At 45.8% G+C, this 14,725-nt stretch overlaps 1 protein-coding gene across 1 annotated transcript in view; it reads left to right on the top strand.

The window, feature by feature from the left end:
- The window catches only part of ABTB2 (ankyrin repeat and BTB domain containing 2), a 110,996-nt gene that overhangs the window by 89,414 nt on the left and 6,857 nt on the right, over window positions 1-14,725 (top strand). Inside the window, exons 4-9 of the mRNA XM_062494565.1 lie at window positions 6,721-6,873; window positions 8,429-8,594; window positions 11,638-11,727; window positions 12,158-12,259; window positions 13,676-13,772; window positions 14,426-14,561. Coding sequence (XP_062350549.1) covers window positions 6,721-6,873; window positions 8,429-8,594; window positions 11,638-11,727; window positions 12,158-12,259; window positions 13,676-13,772; window positions 14,426-14,561 — 744 coding nt within the window. The remainder of the gene's footprint in view (window positions 1-6,720; window positions 6,874-8,428; window positions 8,595-11,637; window positions 11,728-12,157; window positions 12,260-13,675; window positions 13,773-14,425; window positions 14,562-14,725) is intronic.

Genomic DNA, 14,725 nt, shown 5'->3' with positions numbered 1-14,725 from the left:
TTACCAGTGTAGCTGCTGGAATGCACCGTAGGAGTTAGCTCTTGGTTTTTCTGCCCACAGGATCAAGGCTGATCCAGGAATAGCAGACACCCCACTCTCGCTCTCTGCCCGTGTTTATCTCTGATTATCACCTAACGTGCTGCTACAGGCTCATTCCTTTCATGCATGTAAATTGTGCTCATGTCCTGCTCCAGAATGTACCATTTTTTTCCTTTGCTGCTGGAGTTGTTGGGCATGGCGAGGTTTTCCTGGGTCAGATTCCTCAGGGTGGGTCCTGGGTACCAGGGCTCCACATGTTGGACTGGTTGGATCATGCTTGGAAAGTGTTTCGTGCTTGAAACCAAGGCAGTCACCTTTTGTAAGAGTTGGGAAAGGTTTGGATCTGATGCAGATGGCCTGGCCAGAATCTGTTGGAATCATGGAATCAGTACAGTGGAATGGTTTGGGTTAGAAGGGGCCTTGAAAGTGATCTCATCCCACCCCTGCCATGGGCAGGGACACCTCCCACTATCCCAGGTTGCTCCAAGCCCAGCCTTGGACACTTCCAGGGATGGGGCAGCCACAGCTTCTCTGGGAATCTGTGCCGGAATCACCACCCTCGCAAGGAAAAATTCCTTCCCAATATCCTATTTATCCCTGCCTTCCTCGTTTGAAGCCATTCCCATTGTCCTGTCATTCCAGGCCCGTGTCCCAAGTCGCACTCCTGGAACTTCTTTAGGCACTGGAAGAGGCTCTGAGGTCTCCCTGGACCCTTCTCTTGTCCAGGCTGAACATTCCCAGCTCTCCCAGCGTGGCTCCAGAGCCGAGGTGCTCCAGGCCTGGGAGCATCTCCATGTCCTCCACTGGACTGGCTCCATATTAATTGAGGTCAGGACTGCAGTTAGGTCCAGACACATGGAATAGTTCATCCCCCAGATTGTTTGCAGTAGTTTTCACCTTACAGGAGCTGGGAGCAGGAGCAGGAGCAGGATTGGTGGTTTCCCTTCTGCTTTTCCTCCATGTCCATCGGGGCTCCAGCAGCTCCGTGTGGGGCTGGGGGGACAGATGGAAATCTGCCACATCCTTGACCCCCTAACTGTGACCATATTGTCGTAGTTAAACTATCATGTATATTTATCTGCCTCTTATCAACAACTGTATACACTTTAAGTTGGTTTTCATTGTTTTCTGCCTCTCCAGAAACCTTCCTTCTGCTTCAGCTTTGCAGATGTTACAAATATGTTTTTTCTAATGAGACACATGGCACATTCCAGAGCAGCACCAGTGCTTGTTTCCAGCCTGAAAGTGGAATCTTTTCCCTGTTGGTAAAGTAAAGTTTGTAAAATGTGATTACAATAAATAAACCGTCGACTTGAGAGCTCTTTTTAAGTTTCATAGTGAGTTCCCAATTATTACTTCATGTTATTTTTTTTTAGTGAGCTCAAATTTAGTTTTTCCTTTGATTTGTAGCAACATGAAGTAAAGCTTGTCTGATGCTGCACCTTATTTTCAAGTGTGGTTTGCAAAGGATGGAAAAGGTGTTATTTCTGTATGTGGGAAGAAGGATCAGAGCTGCCAGTTCTAGATTCAAACTACTCTTGTACCATTTTATATTCTCTAAGCAGAGGAAACTCTGAAGGCAGATTCAGTGGAGAAAGGATCCCAGTAAATATAATATTATCCAGATGGCTTTTATTCCATTAGTGTCTGACTGCAGGGATAACTCTCTAAACTCATGGCATAGCCAAGCCAAGGCCTTAGTAACTTGATAACGATCCACTAAAACTTGAGAGCTCTTATCTTCTGAGATGTGAGCCAGTCATTGTTTTAAAGGAAGTCAGAAGAGCACTTTTTGGGGTCAGTTGGATGTGATTAAATTTCTTCTTCCTTTTCTGTGAGGATCTGGACTGTGTGCCTTGAAAGATGTTGCACATGTTGAGATGATCCTTGAATAGGGCCCAGCACAGTAATTCCCCTTTTTTTCTGCTGTAAACATGGGAAGTTCTTGAAATTTTGTAAAATACTTTTGAATCTGTGAGGAGTAGCTCCTGTCTGAAGCTGGTTGTATTTTGGAGCAACAATTTTGTGTTTCTTCTAAATCAACATCTCTGTTGTTATTTTATTCACACATAATTACATACCCTGAGATGCATTTTTTCTCCCTGCTGCTTGAAGAGGGGTTTTAGTGTTTGAGAATCCAAATTGTAAATATGCCACTGTTTTCCACATCAGCGTGCCATGGTTTGAGTTTTGGATATTCTTGTCTTGCCTCAGAATCTCCTCTCTTCTCCAAGTAATGAGACTTCACTCTCATTTAGTTTTGACTCTGTTGCTATCCTTGGGATTTTTCCATCTTAGTTCCTTTGAGCCACAGAGTTTGATTCCAGCAATAAATTCAAACATTAGCTCACTGCACTGAAAACCCTTCCTTTTTATTTTTTAGTTCCTTGCAAAACCCCACACTGATCTTTAAAGATTGGGATTCTTCCCCACAGGAGCCTCTGTATGGTTCCTGTAGGTCAGATATGGGGGGTTACCATGGGCTCCCCTACTCTGATCATAAATATTGTGATATTTCCATGTGCTTTAGTTTACTCAGATCATTTAGAAGGCCTGGGGAAAGGCAGGATGGGAGACTATGTCTGTGTGTCTCAGGCCCTGCTCAGGCTGCCAGGAGGGAGGTGAATTTTTGCCATTCCCACCTGCTTCCATTAGGACAGGATTTTCTTTCCCCCTTTAGAAGGAGAGCCTTGTTTAGAAGAACAAGGTTTTTCTTTCTTGCTGTTGCTGTCACTGTTGGCTCCCACTTTGTTTTGCTGTAACAGAACAGAAGGCAATGAAAAAATAGCAGAGAAGAGGTGGGTCAGCAGTGAAAATGTTTTATTCCTCCTTTTTCTCTCCAGGTTGGGAGCGGCTCTGAGCAGCCTGGACTAATGGAAGGTGTCCCTGCCCATGACAGGGGGGTTGGAACAAGATGGGCTTTTTCCACCCCAAACCATTCTGTGACTTATTTTTCAGCAGTCTTGTCACTGGATCCTCCTGGGGACAGAGGCAGATGGAGGAATGTGATAGAATGGCTGTTCTTCTGGGGGAAACCCCACTGTCCTCACCTGAGTTAGCAGGTTCTCAAAGCAGAAAAAGGATGACAACTCCTCTGGACTGGTCTCCTTTTTTTTATGCAATTAACTTCCCTTTGCCAAAAATACCGTGATCCCAGTGCTCCTGGAAGTCCCCAGAAAAGCCCATTTTGGGGAATGATTTCCTTGTGATGGATATCCCTGTAAATCTGTGATTCCACAGCTTCTCCTCGAGATACTGCACATCCTCTCCACATGCAGGTCATGTCTAAAGCCATCCTAATGCAAGTACCTTTTCCAGGAAAAAGTTATCCTAAAACTTGCTGTGAATTCTCTGCCAAGTGCTGCTTGGCCTCCTTGGTTATGTTTAAATAAAACAATGTGGTTTAGGTCGAAGGAAGGGGGAAAGCCCATAATAAAGACTGTTCTTTCTCAGAGCACTCTTACCCAGCTCCAAGGTGATCCCCTCAGGAATGGAGTGGCTGTCCAATTCCAGATGGAGAGAATTTCAGAAAATTTACAGAATTGTGGAATGTCGACAGCAAGTGACAGTATCACAGAATCACATCAGTGTGATTCTTCACAAGGTGTACAGAAGAGGAGCATTTCCCATTCCACTTCCCAGTCCTGTGCACATTCCCAGTCCATGCTGGCGTCACTCCAAGACAACATAAAAAAAAAAAAAAAACTGGAAGAAGCTATGGTGGCATTGCTTTTCCCAGAAAACTGAGGGTCTGTGTCCCTAGTGAGCTGCTGCTGGAATATGACAGCTTCCCAAGGCTGGATCACTTCATGTGTGGAATTTAATGAGCTGCCAAATGCTTCTAAATGTCAGGAAGACCAGAGGAGAATGGCACCGTGCAGAACATGGCACAGGCGGGAGCACGGGGACAGAAATTAATTCTTTAGCTTGCAGCATCTCCCAGTTAATTTTCCATGAAGGTTTCTCCCCTTCCCCTCCTGCAGACTGTGAAATGATCAGTCATTCCTTGGAGGCAGATGGATGCCCAGGTTAAGGGCCACAGGGTTGAGAATGGCATTTTATTTTCTAGGAAATAAGTAATTTCATGGATTTTCTTAGTGCGACGTGACCCAGTGTTGGTTTTTCATTCAGCTGAACTGCACCTCTTCTTTCTGCTTCAGTCCTGGGATCATGCTGCTTATCTGGCAGAGTGTCAGTGAGCAAAGGAAGATAAAGCTGTTCCCAGAGCGTGGCCAAGTTGGGAGAAAGGAAATAGTTGGGGAAAGAGTGAAATGCCCATCCTCAAGCTAGAAATCTTGAAGAGAAACAAAGTTTTTTTTCCAGCAGAATAACAATTGAAACCATTATAGTGACCTTTGATAGAAGAATGAATAATTTATCCAATTTGTGCAGCAATGCCGGTGGTGGGGTTTGGAAAATCAGGACAGCAGGATGAGAACCTCATTTCTGACACTGCTTTTTGCATTCAAAAGTCTGCTTCCCTTTGGACACAGGGGAACCAGGCAGTCTGAGCTGTCACTTTTAAAGCCTTTGGAAAAAATCTGTTGAGATTTTAAAAAGAAACGGGGGGGGGGGGGGGGGGAAATCTTTCTCCTTGCCATTCCTCCCAAAGCAAGTTTTCCACATCCAAGGTCTGCTTGTGTGGAAGTCATTTACAACCTTGGCACACGTGGATTTTTTGCAGAGTGGAAATTCCTTCAGGATAGGTGTTATTTCTGGTGCAGACTCCGTGGCATTTGCTGCTGGCTGACCACAGGCTCTGGCTGCCCAGGGCCTTGAGTCAGTCACCAGGGCTTGGTCCAGGGACGTGGTTCCCTGCCCAGCAGCGTTCCCACCTCTGGGAACTGTGTTGGGCAGTGTCAGGGAAGCTGGGATGTGGCCTAAATCTTTATTGACCACGAAAGATGGCAAATGGAATCTCTTGTAAGATGGGCTTTTCCAGTGCTCCTGAGCATTCCCAGTCTAAATATAATTTAATTCTGCATTTAATTTTGGTGCTTTTAGCCTCCCTGGCTTAACTCTCTGCCCTCACCAGCTCTGTGGAACTTTGAATCCCATGCTAGAGGCTCTGCAGAGTACATAGAAAAGAGAAATAATTAATTTTGGCTCCTCACTTAAGTACCTGCATTCAAAAAGTGTGAATGACTCTTTTCCAGGCTTCGTAAGAGTTGAAATTCTCTGGAGCAGAAGAATTTGCTGAAAGGCATCTCCCAAATGCCTGTTGACAGTTCCTGCTCTTCCCTTAGGGAAGTCAATCAGCTCTGAATTGGATGAGCTGGAATGATTCATCCCATCCCTTTCAGAAAGTCTTGCGAAGGATGAGCTGCTGGACAGTTTTCAAAGTGGTGATTGTAGCAACCCTGATATTCTGATTCTTTGACAGAAGAGTAAACTGATAACAGGAGAAAGTCCATATCCTGTTAGAAACACCCTGGCCCTGGCAGTCCAGGCTGGATCCGGTGCTTGAAACACCTCCCGGTTTTGTAGGTGCTGTTTCACAACTCTGAAGAGAAGGAGAAGGAAGAATAGTGGGTGTGTTTGTGGAGTGCTAATGGCAGCATTTCAGGGTGCACCTTGCTGGGAAAATGGGAGCAGCACATATTTTTACAGAGTGGGGTTATTCGAGCTTGAAGGGTGATCAGAGTCGTGATAAATGGAGTTCTACTTGCAAATCCCATTATGAGTAAATTGTTTCTAACGGGATTGGGGTAGCTCACTCTTCCTGCCCTCACTCATGTACACAGGCACAGCTTTGAAAATGCCTTTCATGGCTTTAGCTGCTTTCATTAATGCCCAAATCAGTTCATATTCCCTCATACCTATCTTTTTCTCTCTGAACTTTGTAAAGGAATTGATCCTTTCTCCCCTCTGTTATTTTATTTTGAGTGGTTTAATGGAAAAGGGTTTTTTTTTTTAATGTATATTTTTCCACAGCGTTAATGAAGTCGTTATTGGGAATGGGAGAGGTGTTTTCATTACAGCTGCCACTTCCAAGCCTTCCACTGGGGTGGCAGGTATCCTTGGGGAAAAATCAAGCAAAATAGATCACTCTGGTTGTATATTGAGAGGGTGGATGAGAGATGTTGTATGTGAGAGTATTATGGTAACTATACATTAATGTGTAATCTCAGTGCTCTGTTCATTCTTACAGCAGGAGTAAGGGGGGGCTAATCATGAACTGCTGCTGTTGGTATTACCTTATTTATATTCCTTTATTGCCTTTCAGCCCTTCATATTGAGTAAAACCTCATTGTTCCACCAGTTCTGTGGCTGGGAGGCTCAGAGGGGCAAAACTGAGGGTCAGGTGGGCAAAACTGAGCTCTGCATAAAAAAGGCAAAGCGCAAAAAGCCATGGGGATAGTGGTAACGTAAAGATTAATGGAGGCAAGGCTGAATTAGCAAGGTTTGAAGGTGCAGACAGTCAGTGATGTTTTTGGTGTTCCTAGCAGAGAAGCATAAAAATAATAAGAAATATTTAGACTAAGAGACACAGCTGTTACATAAACTGTTGGTGGCCGAGGCTGAGCGTCTCCTTCCCGCTGCCGTGACATTCCAGTCCGTTTTCCTTGCTCAGGTGGGATTCTTCTGTGCCAGGCTCCCCCTTTGCACAGCCAGGATCCCATTGAGTGTCCTGCAGCCTCAGCCCTTGGTCCATAATGGATTTGTGCCCTCCTTTCACAGCCCCTTCATGCTGCTGCCGCCGCTGATGGAGTGGATGCGGGTGGCCATCACCTACGCCGAGCACCGCCGCAGCCTGACCGTGGACAGTGATGACATCAGGCAGACAGCCAGGCTGCTCCTCCCGGGGCTGGACTGCGAGCCACGCCAGCTCAAGTACGTGGGCTAAGCCTTGGGGAGCTCCTCCAGTCCTTGGAGCTTCTTCAAATGTCCTTTTGCTGCATTTCCCAGTAGCTGGATCTTGCCGTGCCGTACAGGCGATACACGTTTAACCTTCTGGTGCTTCCAGAGATGAAGGAACTTTGGTCAAACTGCACAGCTAGGGCAGAAAGGTTTTTGTCTTTCTGGAAGTTAAATATGAAATATGAACCAAATAGGTTCTGGGATATTTTTTCTTTTATCTTACATTTACATATATATATATATATGTATATACACACAAACAGGACTTTGATTACAATCAAAGCTTTGATTACAATTTGTGCTATCATTTCTGTAGTTGTAGAAATTGTTTTCATGGACATGAAGAAAAAAAACGCTTTATTATTAACAAAGGATCTTTTTTCAGAAGAATCCCATTGAAAGATAAGTTCATAAAGTTGCATTTTTTCTCCTAAAACTGTAAGGAAGAAAGGCTTTTCCGGAGAGCACCGATGTGCTTGTGTCTGGCATTTTTCTGTGCTTCAGACTTAATTGCAAGATTATTCTTTGCTTTATAAGGTAGCTTGAAAGAAAGATCTAAACCAGCCCAAGAAAAATAAAGTTGATTCCAGATCACATTATTTGATCCTTTAAAGAAGTAATTTTGTATCCAGCATGTTCAGGGGGACAAAAGGCCTTGAAACTGGTTTGTTTGTTCATTTATTTATTTATGTATTTATTCCTGGCTTGCTGTGGGATAAGAACAACGTGCAAGTTCCATCCCTTCAAAAACCTTTGATTTTCTGAAGTTCAGTGGATTTCAAGCGGAGTCATTTTGTTTCACTTTTTTTTTATTACAGAATTCTTCTTTTTCTCTTTCTTCTTACTATTATATAAAGTAATTACATCTTATTCTGGATATTACTGTAGATTGTGTTGGAATAAGATGAATGGTGGGATTTTATATGAGATTCATCCTGAATCTTCTGTGTGAGGTGATGAGTTGTCTGCTCCTCTGGCAGGCTGTCCAGGCTCTCCAGAGGAGGATGGCTGTGCTGAAAGCATCTCGTTTATCAGAGGAACTTGGCAGGCTGATATCTCACTCACTGGGAGTTTGCTCAAGAGCCTGTGCTGGAAACCAGGCGGGTACTGTGGAAGGCATTCACCCCAAAATAACATCAAAGGGCTGAGCCTCCCAGTGCCAACCTCCAGTTGGGAAGTGATCCTTCAGTGAAGGAGACACACTTCCAGGTCTGGAATTCAGGAGAGACTGAGCAGACAGCCAGAGGATTTACACTAATCCCTGGGCTCCTTCCAGATGACATAAAAGTTGTCCTGATAGTCATCTAAAGGATAAGGATTTAGTAGATCCTCATAGAAATGCTAAAGCACTTCTTTCATTGAGTTGCTGGAAAAGCGTTGAGGGTGTTCCCCTGCCTAAATACGATTTTTATTTCATGCTTTTAAAAAATTCTTACATTTTTTTGCCCAGAAAGGACTAAGGATCCATTTATTTTTTTTTTTTTTTTATGGTATGGGCAGCATCCAGGAATTCTTTTGTCTTTCACAGACCTGAATGCTGCTTCAGTTCCTTCCGGAGACTGGATGCTAAAGCTGCTACTGAGAAATTCCAGCAGGATCTGGGCTTCCGGATGCTGAACTGCGGGAGGACGGATCTGATCAACCAAGCCATCGATGCACTGGGCCCCGACGGGGTGAACACCATGGACGATCAGGTGTGCCACAGGACACACACACACACACACCCAAAACTCCCTGCAGGGCAATCACTCACAACCCCAAAATTCCCTGCAGCAGTAGCTCGCTCCTTCCTTTCCATGTGGCAAATCAATACCAGGTTGTGTTTGTTGCCTCTCCAACGATTTTCTAATGCTAGGCTGAAAATGCATCCCTTAAAACACAGAAAAATACTTCCTCACCCCACTCTCGTGCCACCCCACCAAAGAAAATCCCATTAGAAACCGGAGTGGAGTGGATTGTTTATCAGTGGAATGTCTGTTCCTTGGGTGGGCTGTCTCAGGCACTGCTGGCAGGCAGGTTAACACAGGGGCAGTGAGTGGAAAGTCTGATATGTGCTGAGAGGATGTCAAAGCAAAGTGGTTTCTTTTCCAGTGACACTCCTCTCTCGCTCAACAGCCCAAATCCTGGCTGGGTCAGTGAGGAGTGACCAAAAGGTGTTTTTGTCTCATGGCTTTCATGCTCAGAGCAGTTTGGAATACAAGAAACAACACTGAGAACCCTACCCCAGTGGCCTGGTGTCAGTCAGTGTTAGATTTGCTCACAGTCCATCATGCTGATGTGTCTGTTTATCCATTTTTAACTGTTCCCTGCTCAGCTACACTGAACCATAGGGGTTTGATAGTCCTGGGAGTCTCTGGCTGCTTCTGCTCCTGCTGTCAGTCCCATCAAGCAACAGCAGAGTCTGTCCTCTGGGGCATCAATGCATGGAATTAGCTTTGAATTTAAAAAGGGGGAGGAAAAATGCCACCTCTCCTAAATAAACACTCGTTATAGCTGTCACAGCTAGGAGAATGAGCTGTCACATGTCTGGAACAAGAGGATATTGAGCAGTGGGAAGGGTTTATGTTCAGGTAGAGAGGTTTTCTCACGACCAGCATTTTACTGCAGTAGCATTTCAGACCCAGCTCTGAACTTGGCACATCTTCCATGGCACTTCCCACCATCCTGCAGTTTAAAGGGAAGTGTGAATGTATACAAAAATAGCAGAAACTGCTTCTGGACATACCTGGGTCTGTAGTTGCCTTATTTACAAATGCAGTACCAGGAGCTTTGTGGTCAGTGGGGTGGGTATCTACTCACTTCAGTAAACAACCCAGGTGGCAGATTTATATTATGAAGGTTTCCCACTTCCTCTTTATATTTTTTAAAATAAGTTTTTGAAGTTCCTGTAGCTCAGATGCCTCTCATAAAGATTATTTTGTGATTTTCACTGTGAGTCACTGTGCCACAACACCACAGACACTGGTGCCAGGACTGCCAACTCCTGCTGCAGGATGTTCCCTACCTCTCATCCAGCCAGCAAACTTGGGAGCTGTCTGGCTTCTTTCTGTCAGCAGAGACCCCTGTAGGCATCTCCTGAACAAGTCTGAGGAGTTTCTGCTCTCACTGTCTGATGTCTCATCTTGTGGGTGGGATCCTCTTGCCAGCCCTGCTGTGAGCAGGGACAGCTCTGTCATCTTTGCCCCTCAGAGAGTGTTTTGGCACCAACAAAAAGGACAGGACAGGCCCCCTCTGGAGATATTGTTGCTTGGAAATTCTCCACTTGACTTTGGAGCAACTCAGCTTTGTGTCCAAGCAAGTGCCTGCATGGCTCTGCCAATCCCGGGCAGAGTTAAATCCAAGATCTGGGAATTAACTCTGCCATTGCTGGAATAGGAAACCAAAGCTGGACTTTGCCACCAGCTTGTTTTGCTCCATTTGAGAAAGAGTAAGAGAAAGCCAGATGCCCAAACTTGGGAAAATTGACTTAGGCGTGACAACTGCTGGATAATTTAATACTAAGGTTTTAGGTCCAGGTTGGGATTTTGACCACTCCCAGGGTGTGAGCATGTCCAGGATGTTCAGATCCGCTTGTCCATCTGTGTGCATGGAAATCTGTGGAAAAAAACTGAGAACATCCCCTCAGAAACATGAGTTTGGAGCAGGACCCTGTATTCAGTTCTGATAGGGACCAACAGGCACTCTGGTTTCAGGGGATTGGAGATGTTTAGGAAAGCAATCTTCTTCCTTTGCAAGGAGCAAGTAGGGAGTGCAAAACTAACATTAAATTTTTTAAAAAGGGCAACGTAAGTCTATACAAGTTTTAGAACCCTGACTGGGGTTTGTGCCTGCAGACCTACATTTTATTTTCAGTTTATATGTCTATAATGAGTGTGGAGTCTCCTAAGCCCCACAAAAGCCAAAATATCTTACCTAGAGATAATCTCACCCAGAAGTACCTTCATGAATGGAAGTGCCCCAAAGCAGGAAGCTGGGAGTTGTGGCTGCTTTGGAAAGACACCTCTGCAGAGTCAAGAGCAGAACTGCTGTGTGAGAGATGTAATTCCATTTTATAGTACAGCTCCCATTAAGGATGAAGCTCTGTTATTGCACACTGAACAGCGGAGATGCTGCCTGTAAAAAATTCAAATGCCTGCAGTAATTAGGGGAGGGGGCAGGAAAGCTGTGGGATGTGAGCAGGAATGGATTTTACCAGGCTGTTTCCTTTCTGTCCAATGAACTCCATAAGTAAGGCTCATTTTGCTCATAATTCATCTCTGAGCCGTCATGGTTTGCTGGTTAAATAGAGGGAGGGAGATTTATGGGATCGAAATGCTGAAATATTGAAGCAAATAGGATTTTAGCAATGGGGAGAAGTTGCCAAATGAATTCATCTTCTGTATTTTTGTGTTGCTTTCTGCCCTCAGTTCATTTGGCTACAAATGAGCCAAGAAATGGCATTTCTTTGTAGGCAGCCTTGGGAAAGCTGGAGAATTGTGGACAATACAAGGGCTAGGATTTTCAGTGATCCTTTTTGGTGTTCTTTCAGCCTTGTCAAGTGATATTTTGTCCAGGTCATTTTCCAATATCAGTTGTGCCCAATCCGCATAGAAATCAAAAATGCTTTATAAACATATGTGTGCTGTCCCTACACACACTTTGCACATCAGGATTCGAATTGGCTGTGTCTGTGACAGTGTCACTGTTGATAGGGATAGAAGGATAACTTTGTTTTTATTTTTCATTTCCTTTCTGAAGGGTATGACCCCCCTCATGTACGCCTGTGCTGCTGGAGATGAAGCCATGGTCCAAATGCTTATAGATGCTGGAGCAAATTTAGATATACCAGTGAGTAACCCTCTGCCCATAATTATCCAGCTGTAAACTAATGGGAGGAGGTCTGAAATCCCTCCTAGCAACTGGAAGCTTCAAGCAAGGCATTTTTTTCAGAAACTGTCGCTTCAGGGATTTGGGAGGGGGGAGAAAACCTTCACAACCTCTTGGAGCACTCGGTGGCTCTAATTAGGATTGGCACTGGCAATTCTAATGGGCACGAGGAGGGGGAGGGAAGGAGCTGCCACAGGGACAAACCAGTGAGCCCATTACAAAATCCCAGGGGACGGGGCAGAGTGAGCGGTGGTCGCCCCGTTCTCTTAAGTGGTCCAAGTGCCCATTCCCTGGGCTTGTCACTCTCAGAGGAAGAAGCTGGTGCTGTGCAAGGCAGGGATGAAGGAAGGCAGGCTGCAGTGGGTAACGAGTGCCTGCTCCCCTTCTGCAGGTGCCCAGTGCCTCTCCACGATACCCCTCGGTCCATCCCGACAGCCGGCACTGGACTGCTCTCACCTTCGCCGTGTTACACGGGCACATATCGGTGGTCCAGGTAAGATTCCAGCCAGGAATGTTCCAGCAGACACAGGGGACTGAAATGCAGCACTGTGAGCCCTGGCTCTCAGCCTTCCTGAGCCTCCTGAAAACCGGTGGAAAAAAAACTGTGTGTTGTTTAAAACAAGGACAATGAAAATCGGTGCCATAATTCCTAGCAAAGCCTTGATAACAAAACACAGCGTGTTTGCGTATTTTTCCTTGGTTTCAGTATTTCTCCAAGGCTCACTGCTTCCAAAACAGTGCTGTACAATCATTTCTTTGGTTTTAAATAAACTAGTGCTTCACATGGAGTGGTGACAGGTCGGCTGTTTGATCAGGAGCTCTATAACTGTAGATATTAATTGGTTTATAAATTTACTTGTGCAAAATTCCAGTGTGTGCTGGTTTCAGCTGTAACGGCAGCAAATAATCTGTTACTTCCTTCATAATCCTTGAGAACTGCATGAACAAGATTTAATCTGTTGTGGGATTTGAGCCTGTGGCATCCTCCCTGCTCCCTTTTCTGTGGAATTATCACAGGGGGCAGCAGGATGGGGTGAAGCCTCAGAAATGCTACCCAAACTTCCAGGGGGATGAAAAACTGATCACAGCAGACAAACAGTTGCTGTTGAATTTAATTTATCTTCAGCTCAAAGGGAAGGAATAAAATAAAAAAAAAGTAAGTAAATGGAGGCTGCACACACTCATCTTTTGTTTGTGTACATTTGTACATAATTATAAAGATTAGATTCCACCTGGCAAACTGCCCAGGCAGCCTTTGGTATTCCAGAGGTTGGACAGCCTTAATTTATGTGTAAGATATGAGTTTGATTCTCCCAGGAGATGAAGCCAAGTGTATCAAAGCTCCTGTTGTGCACTGCAGTGCCCACAGCCGTGGAAGCATGGAGTATCCTGGGGGATACACATGCACAGGGCTGATCCTCCTGCCTGCCCCTGCCAGCGCTGCTCTGGGTGCTCCAGAGCCTTCTGCCAGCCCCAGCTGGCCATAAAACGTCCTCATCACTCTGCCACCTTCTCCCCTTCACCTGGGAGCGGGCTCTTTCCCTCACAGCAGTTCAGTGAAAGCAGGTTCTGTGTGACAAATCCCTGCCAGCATCCCTACACAGGATCCACCAGGTATGACCAGCCTGGTAATTCCCTGGGGGAGCCCTGCTTCCTGTGCACAGGATGGAGCTCAGATGGAATTCCAGCTCTGATTGCAGAGCCCTTTGTTGCTGGGAGATTCCAACTGCACAGCCAGGACCATAAAGGAGATTAAAACAGGAGGTGGTGCTCTCCAGATGGGCCCTTGGTGTGCATGCCCTCCTGACTCTGAACCCACTGGTTCTCCTTTCTAACACCCAGTCCTGGCTGTTTTGTCCTTCTGAATGGCTCTTTTCCCAACTCCCTGTCTTTCCTGTGCCCCTTGCAGCTGCTCCTGGATGCTGGTGCCCACGTGGAGGGCTCTGCTGTGAACACTGGGGAGGACAACTATGCTGAGACCCCCCTCCAGCTGGCCTCAGCTGCAGGTGAGCTCCCTGTGGCCTCAGCACTCTCCACCTCTTCCTGCCACCAGCCTGATGGTCCCCAAGTATCTGTTTTCCAACTTGTCCCACTTTGACTCCCCCCTGGAGCCCCCACAGCAGAGCTGATGGCACCAACTCTTTTACAGAGCACTGTCAAGGAACATAAACCAGGCTCTGTCTAGTCTGGGCATGTCTGTGGGCCTAAGCAACACCCAGATGTGAAAAATTAACAAGTTTCCATTCAGCCTAGGGGGAAATAACTGTTATATAAGGAAATTTGGTTTATTAGTTTATTTAATGCATGTAAAAATTCTGCATTTCTTCCAGCGGGCTGTCAGGAGTTGAGCGTTCTGTGAACTAGTCTGTGCTGGCCTTGTTTGTCAACACTTTTCACCTCAGATTGGTTTTAGTTTTTTCATTTTGTTTCTTTCTCTGTTACTTTTGTGCTTTATGAAGGTGGGTGGCTGGCTTGCTCTGCTCTAAGCTTTATGGAAGGGAGAAAAAAAGGCCTTCTCTCTTCCCAGTGCTGGATCTCTTGCCAGCATTCCCTGCTCCATCTAATGGGAATGGAGCCAGGGAGTCCTGCCTGCAGCCAGTCCTGTGTTTTATGCTTCCAAAGAGGGGACCATCCTGATGTTCCTGTCCTGTTTCCCCAGGGAATTATGAGCTGGTCAGCTTGCTGCTCAGCAGGGGCGCCGACCCACTCCTGAGCATGCTGGAAGTCAACGGGATGTCATCGTCACTCCACGAGGACATGAACTGCTTCAGCCACTCGGCAGCACACGGCCACAGGTAATGCTCTGTTCCTGCTCAGAACAAGGTTTGTGCACTCCAGGTGTTGCTGTGTGACTTTGTGACCCAAACGCCTGCGTGTGCAGTTCAGCAGATGGGGTTAGGACTCTCCTGGCAGCAAAGAACAAAGATATTTCTTTGCTGTTTCTTACTCTTTCACTTGC

Source organism: Cinclus cinclus, chromosome 6 (genome assembly GCF_963662255.1).
Source record: "Cinclus cinclus chromosome 6, bCinCin1.1, whole genome shotgun sequence".
Taxonomy (NCBI): Eukaryota; Metazoa; Chordata; class Aves; order Passeriformes; family Cinclidae; genus Cinclus; species Cinclus cinclus.
The sequence above is the reverse complement of the archived record's forward strand: the minus strand, read 5'-3'. Positions and strand labels throughout refer to the sequence as shown.